Source organism: Bacillus rossius, chromosome 6 (genome assembly GCF_032445375.1).
Source record: "Bacillus rossius redtenbacheri isolate Brsri chromosome 6, Brsri_v3, whole genome shotgun sequence".
Lineage (NCBI taxonomy): Eukaryota > Metazoa > Arthropoda > Insecta > Phasmatodea > Bacillidae > Bacillus > Bacillus rossius.
Window position 1 is genome coordinate 25,823,053 of NC_086334.1, and position 20,826 is coordinate 25,843,878.

The 20,826-nt window shown below is 37.5% G+C and overlaps 1 protein-coding gene across 3 annotated transcripts in view; it reads left to right on the forward strand.

Moving 5' to 3' along the window:
* Positions 1–20,826, forward strand: part of LOC134532892 (solute carrier family 12 member 6) — a 474,522-nt gene that overhangs the window by 176,194 nt on the left and 277,502 nt on the right. Inside the window, exon 2 of one of the 3 annotated variants that reach the window (XM_063369911.1) lies at positions 3,009–3,051. The exons of the other annotated variants lie outside the window; for them this stretch is intronic. Within the exon in view, the coding sequence (XP_063225981.1) occupies positions 3,009–3,051 (43 nt within the window). The remainder of the gene's footprint in view (positions 1–3,008; positions 3,052–20,826) is intronic. 3 annotated transcript variants of the gene reach the window in all.

Sequence of the window (20,826 nt, forward strand, 5' to 3'; positions counted from 1 at the left end):
AATAATTGAAAAAAAATTACGATTGTCAATTGGTTTAATTTCCAGGCGGCGAACTTTTATGCAGAAGGGTTTAAATAAACTGGTGCAGCGTTGAGAAAAGTGCTTGGAACTGAATGGCGTTTATGTGAAAATGTAAAGTAGTCTGTGGTAAACTAAAAAGATCAACTAAAACCTTTTTATCACGAGTTAATTTTTCTAACGACTAAACGGAGTTTACTTTGCCAATAGCCCTCGTATTATTCAACCGAGTGGTGATATAATAACTCAAAAATAATAATATATATGTTTTAAACGTTTTTGTTTGCAGATCATGCCAATAATAATAATTCCCGTCTTAGATAAGCATTTCCTTAAAGAACTTATTTTTGAATTGCGATACCGGATCCTGCAAATAATAATAATAATAATAGTAGTTTAGAGAAGGAGCTTCGTGACGTCGGAGAAGCACATCGAGGTAGGAGGGAGCAAGAACGTTCTTTATTTCCTCGAGTTTTCCCTCGAATGTTCTGCTCCCGTTCCACCACCCCTTTTATCTTCTCCGAGCCGCCCCTCTAAATAAGAAAAAAGCGCGCGAGGAGCGCCCGAGGACGCGACCTGAACGATCGCCGGATTGCGTGCGGGCGTCTTCTGTCCGCAGGTAACCTGTTGGTGGTGGTCGGTTCCCCCCTCACCCCTTCCCTTACAGTCCCGCCTCTCTCTCTTCGCTCAACCAGGGCGGAGGGCCGACACCCGACCTGCGAAGCTCTCGGTGTCAGGAGTTCCGGGTTCGAGTCCCGGGTAAGGCGTGGGCGTGCAGTTGTATCAAACATGTCAGGAGACGGCTTGCTGTGACGTGTTTCAAGTCACTTTTTTTATTTACCTCGCCATCGCCCAACATTGCGAAACTGTTGCTTGACCACGTCTTACAATGGTTAGTAAGTAGGAATTAGAATCTCCGTCGTTAAACACAGTCACTTCCATGTAACACAGACTTTTAAAACTGTTTTCCACAGTGCAAGCACTACACGGAATCTAATGCGGCGCTTGCCATTAACTGAAAAAAAAAAAAACTGCTTTACCGTGTTACCATGTAGTTATGCAGATATGTCAAACCCCTGGTTTCAAAAATTTCTACGTGAACAAATAATTTGAATGAAACAATCGTACGTGAAATGACAATGGTCTTGAAAAAACTACCAACGAGCCAAACAGTCATTAAGAGAATGTAAACTCGCCTCTCACCAAAGCGACACGGGTTCGATTCCCGGCACATGTTTCGCAAGTAGGAAACATGGCGAACGTTACGTTCAATGCTGTATCAGCGTTTGATCACTTTTCATTATCTCTTATATGTCCGCGATACTTAGGGGCTGGCCTGGTCACGGGTGTGTCTGGATTAGTGAGGCGGGTAAGTGCGACGCTTGCTGGTGTTTCTAGCGCGGTGACGCCTCTAAGCGCAAGGCTGTGCACTAGCGCGCAGTCTTTTTGTCGTGCATAGGATTATGACATTAGAAGCGGTAACCATAACATTATTTGGCGGAGAAATGGAAGAAGTGAAGGTGTAATGCAAGTCCTTTGAGTGCTTTTAAGAATGTGTACCGAAGAAAAAACGCGTTTTAGCCCTTTTCGCTGTCCTAAAAAGACAATTTAAAAGCGAAATACGAAAACAGACCCACTTATCTGTCACCAGCGTGTTCTTTAAATGTTTTTCGTGAACAGACACCACTGCAGCGGTGACCCGGGTCGGCGGGACTCGGCAATAGTCGGCCGGGCTCGCAGCGTCGAGAACTCCGGAGCGCGCGGGCGTGTGCGGAAGTCCGTTTACGTTGCAGAAATAACCACAGTCTCCGGTCTCCCCGCGAGCTTGTGATATGTTCTATATATTTTGGCGGGCATATCCCTGGTGGGAAGCCTTCTTTTCACAGACGAGAGAGCCCAAACCCGAAGTTCCCCGAAGTTCATGCTCGCTTTTTTTCCCCCGTATCTTTAATGTAGCTATCCTAACCAAATCAACCGTCCACAATGTTTTAAAGTATTTATAATGTAGCTAACCTAACCTAATTGACCATTAGTATCCTTTTATCAACACATTTACAATGAACAAAAAAAAACCGAAGATGCACGATCGGGCGTTTGGCTCTCTCGTTTGTGAAAAAAAGGCCTTCCTTGGGTGGCGTGAGGCCGCTTGGAACTGCCGGCCACGGACAAGACACAGCCCCGCCTGCCTGTGGCGGTGTCGGCACGCCGTGCCGCAAGTCACCCACAGGACATGAGCGGCTGGGACTAGGCAATTTTCCGCGAAAACATCTGAACGCCCATGAGACTGCAATAAGGCATGCCCGTGCCAAACTGTTTCTAATCGTATTCCTTTCTTTTTTTTAATTGCTAAACGAAGGATGTGAATATAATCGAGTGCCCATTGTTCGATTCCCAGTAGTGGCGCTATGTGGGAAGCCGCGAAGCATCTTTTGGAGCATTATTTTGGACATACGCCATTGCAGTTTTGCACTGTTTGCACTGTTTTTCATGGCTTGTTTTCTGTGTGTTTGAGTATTCACCTTTCTTTATCTGTTCTTTGGGTTTCCTCTATGACATACAGTGACAACCAGCGATGTCGTTTGCCCAAAATAATTATTTAAATCAATCTTATTCATTGCAAGAATAATTTGAAGAACGGTTTTGCATTTCCTTTCGCAGCATCATGGTGGAGGGACAGCATTGATTATTTTGACTTGATGTGCGTTTTGGGAGCTCGCTAGTTGTTCGATGTTATTCGTTAGAAACTTAAGATTATTTTATGTTATTGTACTTTAGATTCTTGACTCTTTTTGACTATGTTATTTTTTTGCTTCCAAATAACAGCCAGCTTAAGAGAGTATGTGTGGAGTTACATAGCCGTAACATATATTTATACATTTATACAAATGCCCCACAATGGTTGTTTACAAATACATATTGTATATTTGCTGGTATTATTTAATCAAGTTCTGGTAAAAAAATAAATTTATGTTTCTTTTTTTTTTGTTTAGGTAAGGACAGAAGCCCCTTCTACGAAAGTCCCGCAGATTTCTGGTAAGAATGTTATATTTTAGTTTTATTTAATCGGTCAATTTATGTAGTTATTTCTAAATAATTTAAATATAAGTATTAAGTATTGTTTTTGGTACTTACACACTTTATTTAAAAAATGTACGGTTGTGCTGATAATGTGCGAAATGCTAACATTTAAGAATCAAATATAAGTTTTATTAGTATTAGTTTTACTTTTTGGGACAGCATATTGTGTTGTAACATCGCTTTGAATCATTGAGTGGTTTGAGATTGAAACTTAAATTTAAAAAAAAAATAAAGTAGGTATCAAATATTCATCTCGTGACCTAGTATACTTCAGCCATAATTTAGTCATTCCGTATTAAATCTAGTATTCTCGGGCGAGTGCAGCGTTTTCATAAAGTATATTAGTTATTATTACTTTAAGGGAAAATGTAGCTTAATTTTCTATTTTGGGATAAAATATTAAATTTTACATGTTTAATCGAAATTTTTGAACCCATCTGCTTCTATTTGGGTAAACATTTACGCACGTAAAAAGTATTTTTTTTTTCAAAAAGAAAATATGCGGATCACTTTATTTCGAAACAATTTAACTTTTTTATTTTAAATGAAATATCGAATAAAGTGCAAAATCTGTATTCCTCACCGTAAAGTCCTGCATAAAGTCCCTGCCGCATAATTGCTCGTCGGCCTCCTTATACAAGTTGAGGAAACACAACTTGTTCCATTTTTTTTTAAACTTTCAGCATCGCGTCCTGGGTTTTATGCTAGCAATTTGCGTGAAAGCAGCGCGCGAAAGTTTTCTGTCCCCAGCCGTTTACCCAACATTCGCGAAAGAAGATGCGGATGTTGAGTTACAGTTTTTATTTTTGCAGCGCCGGAGACTGGCGGTGTAGTCGTCTCGCGGTCCTCCTTTCCAATCACCCTTCCCAAACCTTCCCGCGGGCTGTTCTCGTCTGTCGGCGGGCATGTTTAAAACATGCCCAGGTGTGCGGCGCGCTGAACAGTCCCGAGGAGGCACGATAACTCGCGCATGCAACGGGAACTTCCATCGAGGGCGAGTTTCGACGCTCCTAGAAGCCGGGCGAATGCATTATTCATAGTTGGGTTTCGTCATCAGCGCTTTTTATGGGCTCGCGCCCTCTGAGAAGCGACTTTCTCCGGCTGCTGTCGTTTGAATTATCGTTTGTGGAAAGCGAAGAGTTTGTAATTCTTACTAACAGAAAAAAAAATCTTTAAAAGGAAAATTTCTCTATAAGTGCATTATAATTTGCCGAACATGTCATTGATACCTTACATGCTAATTGCCCTCATCTAAGCGCAAAATAAAAGTCTGTACGTGGCTAAGAAAGGTATACGGGGTAACAATGGCAACCTTCACCTCACTGTAAGAAACATTTTGTACTTTTACAAAAAAAAAATATCATTTTTAAATTTATACACATGGTACAAAGCTCTGTCTTGTAGTTTTACGAGTTATATAGTTGGCAACTGAGTTTACAAGGACTTTCCTTGTAAAAGTACAATTTTCTTGTTTACAATAAATTCTAACGAGTGTCTTACTATTGCGTTTTCCCAGCAGCGTGGCTTATAATTAAATTTTACCACCGCACTATTCTGCAAACTGAGGTTTCATGCCATAATCTCTCGTGATAGGTCGTACACTGCGGCATTGCCATTCTGTTTGTGCGCGTATTTAACATATGACCAACACTAGGTTTACCATTGTTTTCTTCTATATCTTCATATCAATTTTAAACTCCTTACTGTTTTTGGATCGCACGTGTCCTTCCACCCTTCCTTATCTAGGACTACTAACTTTTTGTGTAATCCTCCGGCTCATGAATAACACAAACATCTAAACTTATTAAGTATTAATATGTTCAGTGAAATTTCTTGTATTAGGTACTATACAATGCGCAGTGACATTTTATTAAGTCCGCAAAGGCCAAGACGTTATAAGTGTAATGTATTTCATTTAAAATTGTGACCACGCCCCTTCTGACAGGCATGGCAAATTAAGTCAACAAAACAAAAGGAAAGGTAATTTGAATTTAAAATTTACGTCTTATAAAGTTCATCTGCGAAAAAATAGCAAAAAGTTTTTTTCTTTAAACAACTAATGCAATGAAATGTTTGCAGCGTGTTTCTGTGACTTAGCAATTGTAATTAATGTATTATTACAGTCTTTTTATCTGAAGAACATACATGGTAACAGGTGAGTATAAATGGAGACAAGGAGAGACTATATGATAAGTTGATGAACAGTAACTTACTTTTACTTATAAGTAAAACAAAATATCCGATTTTTGAATAATAGTAAATTGCACCATGTCTAAACGACTTAAAACCTAAAAAAAAAAAAAAAAAAAAAAAATGTTCCAAACGAATAAACATTCAATTATACAGTGATCACTATATGGTCGTGTACATCAAGTAGACTGGTTTTCAAAACCTATCATCACTCCTTAATTCAGTATGTACTCTGGTCGTAAGGGGCCAATTAAAACTTGGGAAGTCTGACTGTAGTAGGTATGCTTGTCATTATCTAATTTTGTGATGCAAAACCGTAGGGCAGATGAAAGTATAGAAAAAAATTTATCGGCTGTGTCACGTGTTTGTTGGCCACAAATATTCGGCAGTTTGCAGTCATTCTCGCTCCACTTCTTCAATGATTCTACGTGCAAAACCCGGTTTATTTAACCTTGTGATAACGACGAGTAATGTGAAATGACAATGGAACTAAATAATTGTACAGGTACTGAAGCGCCCGAGAAGTGCTAGAGGAAGGCCAAGAAAAAGAAAACAGAGCTCAGGAATAAAAGGAGCTGTGCAAAAACAGTTAACATGGGAGACCTACTTAGATAAAGGAGCGCGGAGATTGGGTCTGCACCAGGCGACCGTTAAGGGATTCCCCTGTCTTGTGCGGAATGGAGCTGGGGAGTGGTTAGAATGCGTGTTTTTGCAGAAAACCACTGGAAAGTTCTCACAGATCTATTTTCTCGGTCTTTTTTTTTTCTTTACCCACGCGGAAAGAAAATAGCTTCCAGACTAGTCCAGACGTGTATATCCAAGACCTTTCCGGGCAAATAAGCATCTTATTGAAGCCCTTCAACACGCGGCCTTTTCACTCGGTTGTATGTATTGAAAACCTTTTTTTAAACAGGGTGCCTTAGTATTTTGATTCACACTTTTTCAAAACAAGTTGTTTTGGCAACCACTTAAAATCACATATTTGTACGAATCACTAAAAGATGGCTGCTGCCAAATCGTTGCCTTGCCCGTGAAGATAGTTGTTGCCCCTAGCGCTTATTTCTTCCTGTGCAAATGAAGTTTTAAAGACTAGAATGATTGTTTCGAGTGATTCAGAATAATCATTTTAATCAAAGAAACGATAGTAACTGAATGTTATGCTGTCTTTAGCTGATGAATTTATGGTAATTCACTTGGGAATCTATGTGCTCGAGGTAGTGAAAAACCTACTGCAAAAGTAGTGATGATGTGCACGAGGAACCAGAGAACTTCGGTCGTTGAAATTCGTGGTTTCGAGTTGAGGAGTTTCAGCGCATCGCCAGCGAGAGCCCTGCTGATGGCGGGGCGGATCCCGCTGCTTGTAGGCAGAACCTAGAATCACTGCGAACACTGTTTTGTAGCGATGCAGTTGTTTTCGTACAAATATACAAATCTCTGTCATGTATCAATAAAAAATACAGTTCACAGTAATATTGGGTTCAGAGTCTTAGCGAAGAGTGGACCGGCGGAGCGCAGCTTCCGTCGGTCAAGACGAGAGCGGACGAGCGCGGCTGTCCTCAGGCGATAAGACCGTCAGCGGTGGGAGGCTTGCTTGGGTTAGCGGTGACTGCCGTCGAGCCGCCGTGACTTGGGGGGGGGGGGGGGGATAGATAGTACGCCATGTTGGTTGCAACACTTTACTGTCGTAGCAAATATTTTTTTTGGGGTATCAATTTCAGAATACTATAACATATATTACTATGTTAGGGGAAACTTATTTTTTTTTAAGTTATGGAAAAATGTTGAGAGTGTAATTTCACGGTGCGTGCGCACCATGCAACAAAATTTTCACAGGAAGATGGTGGACCCACGTGTATGAACATAAACCCATATAGTCACTTTCAGGGAATGCCAAACGTATTGATGTGTCAAATGAAACTTTATGATAGTGAAACTACCATGGAATATATTTAGTAAACTAAAATAGTCATAGTAAAGGGTAATTTAAAGTTTTAAATAACGTAAGGGTATTGGTATTATAACAATTATAAAACACTTGTTCCTCGTAGTCTTCGTAGCGATTTTTTTTCCATACTGTAGGTTAAGTGAATAGCCTAATTTAATTTTCGAAGTGAAATGAAAAGTTAAATGTCTTAGGTTAGAACATTCCATTGCCTAGATTAGGTGAAACATTTAATTTCCTAGGTTATATTCGCACTCTTTCAGGTATTGAAAACATAGTGAAAAGTTGGATAGTTAGGTCAGCTGCATAAAAAATACTTTAATATTTTTTTTATTTGGGTCAGGTTAGGTTAAATACAATATATGAATATTGAAAAATATTCGGTGTCGTGTTTTATACTAGTCCCGTTGTAGTCACAACCCAAAAATGAATTTAATACGGTAAAAAGTGCCAAAGACGTCACAGTGGAAACTAACTTGTAGCAGCCAGTCGCTATTATCTTCAGGGATTTCATTAGATTATTTACTATGATCTAATGAAGCCAAATTGTGAAAATCGAACTAAAGAAACATGCCGTGGCCTTAAATCTGCTCCTGGCTATTCCTCTGAACGCGGAATGGTGCGCATGGTGAATGGATCGGGTCAGTGTCACCAGTTCCCGGATCTCTGCTTGAGGCCGCGGTAGTAAATTTGCGGTCGGACGTGGTAATGGTCCCGGCTCTCGCTCCCCCCCCTTATCGCCGTTTTTTTTTCCGTGTGGTCTACTTTCCTACTCTACTTTTTTTTCTCTCTCCCCCTTGTCTCTATCACTCTTCCGGCACTGTCTGGTTAGACATACGTGACTTAAGGCTTCAGCCTTATCTTTCGCAAGGCCCTGCAGTGTCAAATATATTTTATAACTTTGCCAATGAAAAAGTTTAGCTTGGATCCTTTCTGACAACTAATAAAATACCTCCCCCCCCCCTCGTGTATATCGTTGGTTTCTCGTCGACGAGTAGGTAATATGGACGAGCATGGACATTGCAAATAGCAACAGTAATTTAATTGGCCATTGTCTTAAATCATGAACCATCCTATTACGGAGAATCATGAAAAACCGAAGTAGAATTAATGCTTCGATATCCCGGAACTACGACGAGTCTTACTTTTACGTTTGTGCCAGCTTTTATTCATATTCAAATGGAATCAATCATCCCTACTTTATTGTCGCATTTTTTTGACGATTCTGTTGCCTCATTGACATTCTATTTTTAATAGTATTTAGACATAATGAGTTCACACCCGTGCTCTGCCCTGGACTCGTACTTGGAACCTCTCACACTGCAAGCAGGTGTGTATCCAATCACGGTACGGAAGTCAACTTGGTTTTTATCAGATTAATGCACTTAACACTTCTAATCGCATTGGTTTAGTCAATGTTAGTGGAATAGTAAAATCTTTATGTTTCGTGACAGCAGTAGAATTATACATAGGGAAATAAATTGAATGTTGCACAAATTGCGGTGTTCTTGTCTCGGTGTATTTTTGTGTGTAAACTATTAAAAAAAATTTTAAACTATTCAATCAAATTTTTATGTTCTTAGTTTCTTCTGCACATTTGCATATGTTTAGTTTATGTTCGTGAGTTGATACATGCGATTTCGGTTCGTCACATTTGTGAATAAACATTAATTTTAGTGAAAGTTGTTTGACTAACACATAATCTGCACGTATCGTTGAAAATAACGATTGCAAAAGAATTTATACTTAAAAAAGTTTAGATTGCCGGCCGTATTTATTTAAAAAAATAACAATCTGATTAAGTAACGAATTACAACACTTGCCGTTAATTGCTCATTTTTGGTATTAGACATTTTTACGTAGTTAATTTTTAATTAATTTGCTTGTTAAATTTTATGTAACAGGAATAAAAATAATTAATTGTATTACATTTATTCTGATTCGTTGAGAAAATTGTATTGTAAATTGGAGCTTTACGTAAATGTAACTATCTTCGAAATATAGAATCTCCAACACATCCGTTGTAAATTCGCAATGAAATGAAAATTTTGTGGGGGGAAAAAGCTTATTGCTTCTATCTAGTACTTTAATTTCGATATATATTTCATAATTAACAATATCTTTAGATATTAAAAATATACATTCATTATAGCAAAAATTTTTCTAAAAACTTTGCAATTTACGACTCTCATAACATTAATTTCACATTCATAAAGTTTCTAAACCATTCATGCTCATTTTTTTTTAAATATTCTATCATAACACTTGCATTTAACTGATTTGCGATACGAAACTATCCTTCAAAAAACTATTGCATACAAACACTTAACTTAGTGTCTAAACTTTACAAGTTGAACTTTATACACCATAATATCTGTTATGAAATTTTTTACATAAACTGAAATATGTTATAATGTTAAACATTAAATAGTGATGATTTTACAAATTTACAAACGTGTGAATTGTTTGTTTATGTTTAAGTACCTACGACACTTCTACTAAGTTATTTGGATATAGACTTGACTATCGGATTTGTTTAACATACTTTCGAACAATTTATGTTTCGCCAATATATACGGACAAACACTTGCACTTATATCTGTTCTGAAATTAAAGCCTCGTACATATCATATTTTTATTTAATTAATTTGGATTTACATTGGTTTAAGAAAATGATTTCAAAATAGTTTATCAAGAACTCTAAAGTTTATATTTAATACACTTGTAATAAATTTGACCGATTGTTATTATTTAGCTGTTTATTAAGAAGTGTAAAATATATATATATATATATTAATCAATGCTCATAGTTTTCTTTGAATGCAAACATTGAACTCTCGGTTTCAAAATATGAATTTAATTGACAGCAGCTCTAATTATAAACTTATTTAAAATTACATTTATTAAGTTTAAAATTCAATACTCTCTTAGAAAATAAAAAAAAATATTGCTATTAATTACAAAAGATTCGGCATTGTGGAAAATGGTTTATTGGTTATAACAATAACTTCTGATTTTTTATTGTTACTCGCGCGTTGAAGCAATCATTATTGGTTATTGTTTACTTGATGTTTTATTTAAAGAGAAACATAAATTAAAATTGTTGTTTTAAAATTTTTACATTAACTCTAAATAAATTGAAAACCACGCAAATAGTTACAAGTAATGCGTTGGTGTATGACACAAATATATATATATTTTATTTCTCTCTGCGTTTGAAACTAATAGTTTGATTCCGTAATCTAATTGCTTTCAATTATTCATATTTTATGCTGCATATTTTACACTTTTATTGATAAACTATAATAATATTGTCTTTCCTGAGAACAAAGTATTCTCAGTTATTACTAAACGGGATGATTATTCTGGGAAATGTAACTGTATCTGCAATACGTTTGAACATATGTTTAATTTTTTTAGTTTGTATAACTTGCACTTGATTTTAAGTTACTCCATTTCAAAAACTACGTAAGCAATTTTAGATAAAAAAAAAAACTGATGGCGTTGTCATTAGGGTCTCACTATTCCTTAAAACCATTTTCCGCATCACTCCTGTATTTTTTTTTTTTTTGTGATCCCTTGAAACTAAGGGGATAAATATAGACCTTTGTGATGCTGCTGGAACTTTTTTTTATAAACGTTGGCTTTATGTATTAAAGGTTTTTCGAACGGCCTTGCGTCCATCTATTTAATTATCCTATGATTATAAAAAATAGTGGGTCTTAGGAGTATTTTTTGTGGTTTTTGTAGGATCCTCTTTGGCCTTAGTCGCTAAGGCCTATTTCACACTAACCCAACAGCCGGGTAAATGTATTTTAGTCGGCGAGAAATGACACAAGCATGTATGGTCTTGTAAAGATAATTGAGGAAAAAAAGATGAAATAGTATTTAGTGTGTCCCATCTCTTCACGTAGCTAGTTTTGTTGCTGGACTGCATTTTTAGCGGCCGTGAATCAACCAGTTTGACTCAAACTTTAAGTTAACTGCTTAGCACTGTAATTCCATGAAATTACTATTATTTTGTTCGCCAGTTTGTACTCTACCATCTCACCTGTTTTTATTCCACTGAAATTAAATATTTTCTGTTTGTTGTCATCATTTTGGTTACACAATTATTGTGCTTGGAGGAGATACCAGTAGGTCAGCGCTGTCATCAAGAGATCGCAATATTTCAGTTCAGTGTAAGAATAGTTTCTCATTACTGGAAATGGTGAAGCTCATCTGTTAAATGTTGCAAATATTGATCGTAGCTTTCGTGGCCGATGTTTGACTTCTTCTTGGCTCTTTTATTTTTATTAGGACCACGTCCGATGAAATAATACCAACTAAGATGTGGCATATATATATATTTTTTATTTTAGTTGTTTGTTTGCAGATTTCAGAGACTAAATTTTGTTCCAACTTAATGTGAAGGGATTTCCTTTTGTTTTGAATTTACTAAATTTGTATTAGGTATTTTATCATAAGTTTATTTTTAAAGCGAAGAAAATTATAATCACAAAATGCTTACTGTGTTCTGATTTAGTTTCAATGGGGCCTGTTTTTAATGAACATAGTCAATTTTTAATCTCTTCAAAGTGCTTTATAAAGCACACATTTAAAAAATCTGCAAACTAACTTAAACACACAGTTTACACTTATGATTAGGTAACTATTACTAGTACATTATCTTTCTTAAAGTTTAGTTAAGCACTGACAGAGTAAAAGTTCAGAGTGGTCGATATATAGGTTTATTTTGATTTTGATAAAATCTACTACTTGAAGCAAATCCGAACAGCAGTAGAGCTTACAGTTTATTTTTATTTTGCTCGAGGATAAACGAAGTTGGGTTAGGAGAGGAACTGGGTTGGTTGATAAAAACTTTCGTGTTATATATGACTCTATTTTCATTCGCGTTGTTACATCGCCGTTCTGGGAAAATGCTGGTACAGTTTTCAAACTCACGTGGTGTAGTTTTCCAGTACCTAGTTTTGTTCGTTTTAAAACTTATCTGAGTCGTACCGTATTGATTTTATTATCCCACCTACCAATTTCTATCCAAATATATATTTGTCGTGTATGTAAATAGTCGTAAATTGAAGGTTTTTTTTGAAGATCGTGCACTAAGAAAAATATTAGTTGAGAACTATAGTCGGTGTCACAAAAAACGCACATTTTAGAAAATAAGTTTCAAGCGTGATTTCCCGAGCCAATTCATCCAACCCAAAATAATTTATTTGCATTATAAATTAATGCATTATTATTAATACATAAGACAATATTTAAAATTTTTATAAACAATCAGATAATTGATTGATTTTCATTATTAATTAGATTTCATCTCAATAATTTTATTTAATTAATTAATTTTATACACGTGTTTATATTAATATTGAATACTGAGTGTTTTTAATGGTTTTTATTTTATTAAATTAATATTTGAACAACCGTATGTATTATATCACTGCAGTGATTTTATTATTTTATTTATATTAATTATTTGCATAAAAAATTAGTTAGTTTTTATATTTCAAGTAATTAAAACTTATAACGTGCGTACATAATTAAACTCACCCATTTTTCTTTTAGCGTGGTGGAAGTTGGATCTTATATAAATACGTTAATTCACGACCGAGCCATTTCATGGAATAAAACTCAAGAGGCTTATCAGGACAAATTTTTTAAGAGAAATGCTTCGATGTAAGTTTTAAAAGAATTGAAGGATGGATTTGAAGAGATGGGACACACTAAATACTATTTCATCTTTTTTTCCTCAATTATCTTTACAAGACCATACATGCTTGTGTCATTTCTCGCCGACTAAAAGACATTTACCCGGCTGTTGGGTTAGTGTGAAATAGGCCTTAGCGACCAAGGCCAAAGAGGATCCTACAAAAACCACAAAAAATACTCCTAAGACCCACTATTTTTTATAATCATAGGATAATTAAATAGATTAATATATATTTTGAAATGATCTTGAAAGGAAACATTGCCCTAAATTTCTGGGAACCCGCGGTGGCTATGTGCTCAGATCACGAACCTCCCACCGAGGCGATAAGGTGTTGTTTGTAACCACGTAACTGTTGTAGTCCTGCCTTGGGTTCTTTTAACTTTTTAACGTAATTTACTTATCTTTGTTTATGTTATGAAGTATGCTATGTTATGAAGTATGATTTATGTGTAGTTGTGTAGTACTGTGTAAGAGAAGACTTATAGCCTTACTTAACTATTAAATAAATAAGCGATGATTTATCGCCAGTGGGGAAACGTAGTGGACGTTACCGCGAGACGATTGTTTTTTTTCTCCTCATGGCATTACCGTTACCCTCCTCCCACACTATTAAAATACTTCGCTGCTCAAACTAATATTTATAACTCTTATCTGTCTCTAATCACCTCGATGTTTATGAGACGTTAAACACCAAAATTTTTCAGTTTTATTTGGCATTAGATTCACGAGGAAAATTTAAACATAATACATAACCACAAATAAATGAAAATTACATTGTAAGTGATTAAACTATCTACTTGCATAAAACATATTCGCATCTAGAACCAATCAGAAGGCCAAATAATTCAAAACAAGATCGATACATACGAAGATACTACCATAAGTATTTTTTTTTTTTAAAATCACTTATATAAATACACTTGAAAAGTTTATAAACACAATTTCTATCACCGATATTTACAATAAATAAATGTTTTTAATTTTACAGACGAGTATTCAATAGCAATCACGAAATTATATGATTTAAAACGACAAATGTATTTTTCATTTGTTTGTAGCCTTTTTATCATCCTGATAATTTTTGTTACATGTTGCTCGCGCATCGTAAATGTTTAATCTCGTCATTTTTTTTTCATAACGCGCCTAAAGAAGTAAAACTAAAAAAAAATGTTAACATTTCAGTGCTCTCTGTGAAAGAAAACACAAAAAGATAAAACACGTGTAGAGACACGTGACGGCTAGACGTGTTCCCCTCCAGCACCTCGCGGCCCCACTGACTTCGCCTGCACCAGAGGGAGCAGCTGGCTTCCCACGGCGATAGCTCGACAGTCGGGTGTCGTACAGGCTACACGACCACGACGTGTGTCGGGCAAGTACGGCATGTCTCATCGACCACTTCTCCTGCCCGCGATCGTGTACCCGCGGTGTCGACTACCCGGCTGACGGGTTGGGGTGAAATAGGTCTGACGCGTCTCGTTCATGTGACGGAGGGTCCCGGGGTTCGATGCCAACAACCCGGCGTGACTCGAACTTGCGGGCACCGAGTCGGTGCTCAACATCGTTTGGAACCCACTGTACTCTTGAAAGTCCCTTCTTCGGCCTCTGTGCACAACCGCGCGACGGATGAAAAAAATCAAGATTAAAGAGTTAAGAGGCAAGCCCAGTTGGGGTGTGATGATAAGTGTGACGCTCGCTGGTGCTTCTAGCGCAGTATCGCCTCTAAGCGCCAGACTTCGAACTGCCACTCAAGTCTTCTCGTCGTGCATGGGGTAACCATGAGAACTGAGTGGCAACAATATTCAGCGAAAACAAATGAAGATAAAAATATAGTGTTTTCAAGAATTTGTACCTGAAGTTTCATGCCTGAAAATTATTCTGAAAACACTCTTAGAAATACACAGTTTAAAAACTAAATACGTAAACAGTTCCACTCATGTCCTCAGCGTAGTCTTAAATGCTTTTCGAAAACAGACACCACTGGGATATCATTAGCAGTTATCAAATCGCTTGGTTTTTTCTGAAGCTCTTCCCACCATGTGTGTGCCCAGTTAGGCGTGGGCCTTAAGAGACACAGTAAACTGTAAATAAAAATTTTCACTGTAAATATTTTGTAATAACTATATTTATTTGCCTTTTTTGAAATTATACTTCTTTGAACGCGTTATGAAAATATTTTGAGAGTTTATTTTTACGATGCGCGCACCATGCAACGAAATTTTCACAGGATAAAAAAAAGCTATATGCAAAAAATGGCTATATACAACTAAAAATTATATATGTGTGTTTTGATATTTTATACTTTAGTGATTGATATTGAATACTGGTCCATATCATTAAAAACATTTATTTATTGGGAATATTCGTGATATAAATAGTGTTTATGAACTTTTTCAAGTGTGTATATATAAGTGAGCTTGTGTTCCTGTATGTATAATTTATTTTCATTATCAATTATTACATTATTATTATTTAATAGCTAATTACAATGATTAAATTTAATGAATTATGCGGCATATTTAATGATATTAATTTAAAATTTATCTGGATTATTTTACTAAATAAAATAATTTATTTTATACACGTGTTTCACATTAATATTGAATACTGAGCATTTATTATTTTTTTTATTGAAATGATTTGCATGCAAAATTGGTTTTTATTACTCTAATTAAGAATAACTTCTAAGTACGTAAGTACTGTGTTTACGGTGCGTTGGGCGATGTTCAGCAGGTGACCTCGGCATGTCTTCGCGGTGCGCCAGCTAGGGGGCGGCGGGGGTTCCGGGACCCCTTAAGGGGGAGGCTGTCTCTCGGAGCATGTCTGGTCCCTTGGAGGAAGGGGGGAGGGTGGTGAGAGCCCCCGCCCCCTGGCAGCACGCGGCGGGGACAGCCGGGGCGTGCAGCTGTATCGACCCGGGGGCGCGTGGACCCGTGACTCGACGCCCGCCGCCTGTCTGCGCCGCCTCCGCCGCCTCCACCGCCGCCACCGCCACCTGGAAATAATTTTAAAAAAATCCCACCCTGATCTAACGAGTTTCAGAGTTACGGGACCTCGCAAATGGTGGCGTGCTTCAACCCACCCATTGCTTCTGTAGTGCCAAACGAGAAATGGTGAAAAAGGAGAGTATTTAAACGTCTAAATACATGTTCTGCTAATATGGCTGCATTTCCCTGTGTTGCCTGAGTCAAACGTTACACGGTAGTGAAAACAAAATGAAACAAAACAACAAAAGTACCAAAAATGTTACATTTGGGAACTTAACTTGATACTAATTTGTGCAAATTCAGTATTTCACAAATATTAAATTTCGGCATTGTTTTAATATACACTTATCTGTTGCTTCCGCTAGTATTTAAACATATTATTTAAAACTTACTTTTATTTCTATCATTTGTTTTTCAGGTTTTTTCTCATAACATTAAATTTTATTTCAAAATTATACAATATTTACAAATGAAAGAACGGTTCCATTTCAAAGAAACGCATTTTTATGGCATTAATTTTTCTTATATCTATTGGCATGAATAATATTTATAAAATTATTAATGTTGAATTAATGTGAGTCAATGTTTAAAGTATATTTGACATCGAGTCATTGGAGATGGACGAAAGAAGAAACGTTAAGATGGTTCACTGATGGAGTGCATTTGATGATGGTAACCTTAAGTACCCCGAGAAAACTCGCCGATCACTGCAACGTCCGCCTTGTTTGCCCCTTGTGAAGATTCCGGGGTCGAACCCTTTGGGAACAGAATTCGGATAGTCTTCGTGGGAGGCGAGTAAAAATGTGTATGAGCACTGGCTAGAAGACAACGCGGATAGAAAGAAGCCCTCTAAAACATTTTAGACGGCGTTATATCTGTCTCCATTGCTGTTCTGTGTTAAGCCCTAGTTTGATTTAAAGTTCTGTTACTCTTGTGTAGAGACCTTTGAAATCAAACGTTAAAAAATATAACTACGAATAGTTCAGTTCACTCTTTATCAGGGAAAAAAATATTTAAAAACCTAACTCTTTATTATAGTTTATTTTTTATTTGAAATATATGACCACAAAGTCAGTTTGTTGTAGTATATCACTTTCCCGCATGCGTCCAATTCACTAGCTCCCGTTTATTTTCTTTTAAGTGAAACTTCTTTGTAGCCTGTAGGTTAAGTCGACGCGAAGATAAAATCAAATCGTAACAAAAGTGAGTAATGAAGATTGAATGTGACCAAGAGTTAAGGTTAGATATTCAGTAGTGGGGGCTAGAGAGAATGCATTATAGCTTACTTGCCACTCTCGCAACAAAGTTGGCAAGTAGTATAGGAATGTGGCTTCGGCGCCTGGGTGATGGGTGAGGTTTGAGAGAATGGTGACAATGACCGACCTCCGACGTCACGGCGGCCATATTGGATGACCTTGACATTGACCTTTCACCTTTAAATTTGACACCGACCTTTGAATTTGACCTTTGACATTAACCTTGGACCTTGAACTTGAACTTCGAACTTTGACCCCGGTGGCCATACTATTTCCGCCATTTTGAAATCGAGCGCTTCACTCACTAATCTTGCACTTTTCGTTACGGTCGCCATCTTGAATTCTAATAACATTTCTGCCATCTTGGATCTGATGCCACAGCCACTTATTTCGCTTCTCACAGCATATCCGCCATATCGTTTTTTGTCTTTGTAATAATGTAGGTAGTTTAGATCTTGGAGGAAACATGGGGTAGATTACGAAGTAAAACTAGCGCCATAAAAATATTTTGGCAGTCTGCCTGCTTGTTAACAGAACCGCAAAAAAAAAAAAAAAAAAAACGTATGTTGGCTTTCACTGTTTGCCCGTTTTTATAATATATAATTAAAAAAAAAAATGTAATGTTTGAGATGAATGTGGGGTATTACGAAGGTTCGCATGCGGCCACGAGAAGAAGGGCTCTTCTCGGTAGCAGGACGTGCGGAGAGACAGGGGTGGACAGGATGCCTCGTCGCCGGCAGTAAGACGCTCGCTGGTAACACAACCTGCAGGGGAGCGAGCCTGGAAGGCCGGGAATCCACGAGGGACGCAGCGGGAGACGTGAGATGCTTCCGACCGACGCCGAAGCCCCGTCTACACGACATTCCTAGTTCATAGGTAGGCTCACGTTCGTCCTCTGCGCATGTGGTCTTCGCTAGACCGTAACTGGAGAGGCATAGGCGTATTTCGGGGGGTGCCTCCCCGGAACAGTCCAACCCAGTGTTTAGCCACCCCATTTTGATGTGAAGATATCAATAATTTACCAACTTACACGATAAAAGATGAGGTATAACTTTCAATCAATTAAAAATAGCCTTACACTTGAGTTGTGTTTAAATGATGTGTAATCTACAAATGATTTTGATATTAATTAAAGTAATTAACAATTAATCTTTTAGAGTTAATAGAGAATGATAGCAATTATTTTGTGATTTGTGGTTAAAATAACCTGAAAAAGCTTAAAAAATAATAATTTAATGCCAGTTTTATTTCTCCGGGGGATAACCCCCGGACCACCCTAACACGTGGATCATTTAATCCCCCAGACCACCGGTACGCCCTACCACCCCACTTAAAAAGCGGAAATTACGCCGCTGCTAAGAGGTAGTGTTCAATTTACAGAAATAGCTCTGAACTAAAATTAAATGATAAAAAATCAAAAAGATCGAAATGGCTTGTATATACCCCGCATTGAACTCACATTTTTAAATTACATTGAATAACAACGAGCTAACAGCGAACGCCAAGCTACGAGAATATTTTTGGCGGTTCTGTTAGAAAAAAGACTACCAAAAGTTTTTAATACGCAATCGAACTTCGCAACCTACGTAATGTTTCCTCTAAGGCCTAAATTACATTACAAAGACTAGTAGTCGACCTCCTTAGGAGCAGTTGGTTGAAGTGTCAACTTCGGTGCGAGATGTTTGTAAGATCGAATCCCACGTAAGGCATGGGTGAGTGCGTAAATTTATTTGTAAATTTAGTTTCTTGAACTGCCCTCCAGATTAGCCTTACGTCATACAAGTGGGAGCGTTAATAAGTCCAACTAGAAAAAAATATATAAGTGCATGGGCGCCATGCTTGTTTCTTACTAAGAAATACCCATATCCTCCCTCCCTCCCTCCCGAATGAATTTGCGTGAAGTCTTTGTTGTTTGTGTTTCACGTCTTACGCTTATTCGCAGGGCCAAAAGGTTACGGGACCTCCAAGATTGTACCGGGCAATTAACCACATGGCTATCAGTTAGGTGCTCACAAATTTTAGTCATGGCGAGTGGGGGGATAATATCCACGACCCTCTACCCTGAGCTCGACGCCTTAGCAATCACTGCCACCGAGGATCCTTCGAGTGAAGTAGTAAAGGTCTTTTTTTTTTGGGGGGGGGGGGGGGGAGGGGCTAAGTTGGACTTGTTTTTCCTTGCAAAAATTTAAATAAAGTGTGACTTGTTTGAAGCCAAATTGTTCACACATTGAGTCAAAAAAACTCATTATACCAAAAAACTGGACGGTTTAAGTTATTTTTACAGTTACGATGGTTTCAGTTATGTTTACAGATACACTTCCATAATTTTAACGTCAATAAGATAAATTAAGTATATAGTTTCGGACAAAGTTGATAATATGTGCAGTTTTTTAACGGTGCCGAAAAAATCGATGAGTCATTTTATTTCTTTACTAATTTAATAAATTTGAAAATTTTCATGGCAGTTTTTTTTAACTGAACGGATAAAAGGTTAAATCGTTTGACAAGGTTGGATTACGTGTAATCTCTTTCTTTATTTAATTTCTTCTTCATTGGCTTGTTATCAATATAGTCATGCCTATATTGTATATCGTCAGGCGTCGTGTAGGCGTGTGAATGTGCCAATCCACGAGATTTTTGATTGGGTCTTAAAACAATTACATAAAGGTTCTACACATTTGTGGAAACTGTTTTTTAATGTTATTACATTTCGAGTCCCACAATACGATACTTCAAGTGGCGTTAAAACTGTTAAAAATATTCACCTTTAATTTACGAAGAACACCTTCTACAAATTATACAACGATCTTCGTAAATACACGTTCGTCTTCGTAAATGTATTGGTATTGATGTCACTTACTTTGAACGTGAATCAATTTGAGTAACCTTGATATACCAAAAAAAATTAATTAATAACTTGTTAAATTAACAGCAATAACACACTTATTTCTTACGCCAGCCTGTTTTAACTTGTTTACAACGGAACACAGAACTTGATGTCGGAATACTGCGTAGTTTTCACGAAGATCCAGTTACCAGTTTTAGGTCGATTCTTCGTCAAAAGGTCAGTCAAATTACTGCATTTTCTAACAGTGAACTAAAGGCGTAACGATCGTGCTCACCGTGGTAGAGTTGTAGTTGAGTGAACTGAGCGAGGCAAGTCTATTTTTTTATTATTCGCGTCGCAGTCACATCGCCTGGAAGCTGTGTTCTCGGTGAAAGGGTAGCGCGCTGTTGCCGCAGTTAATTTCCCTAGCGAGAGTTTCGGAACACTCTTCGCTCTCGCGCAGGCAAGCACTCACGCTCCCTCTCCCCCCCAACCTCTGCCACGCTGAAGACTTCCCCGCCGGAAGCAAAAGGGGAACGTGATGAATTATCTGTGCGCGGGGTCGAACACCCGTCGTCAAACTTGCGGCCCGATACTTGGAGACTAAGGCCGGCTTTCACAGACGTGACTTGAGGCAAAGTAAAGTGTTTATCCATTTGATTGATCTGGAAAGTTTTTGCTTTGTTTATCATTACCTGACTCTGCAAGCGGCCCTGAGACCCCTTTTCAGACGAGGCGACTAATTGAGTCCACTAGTTGAAGAGACGTTTCAAGGAATGCAGCGATGTAGCGAATAATAGGGAACCGCCCGAACCCCT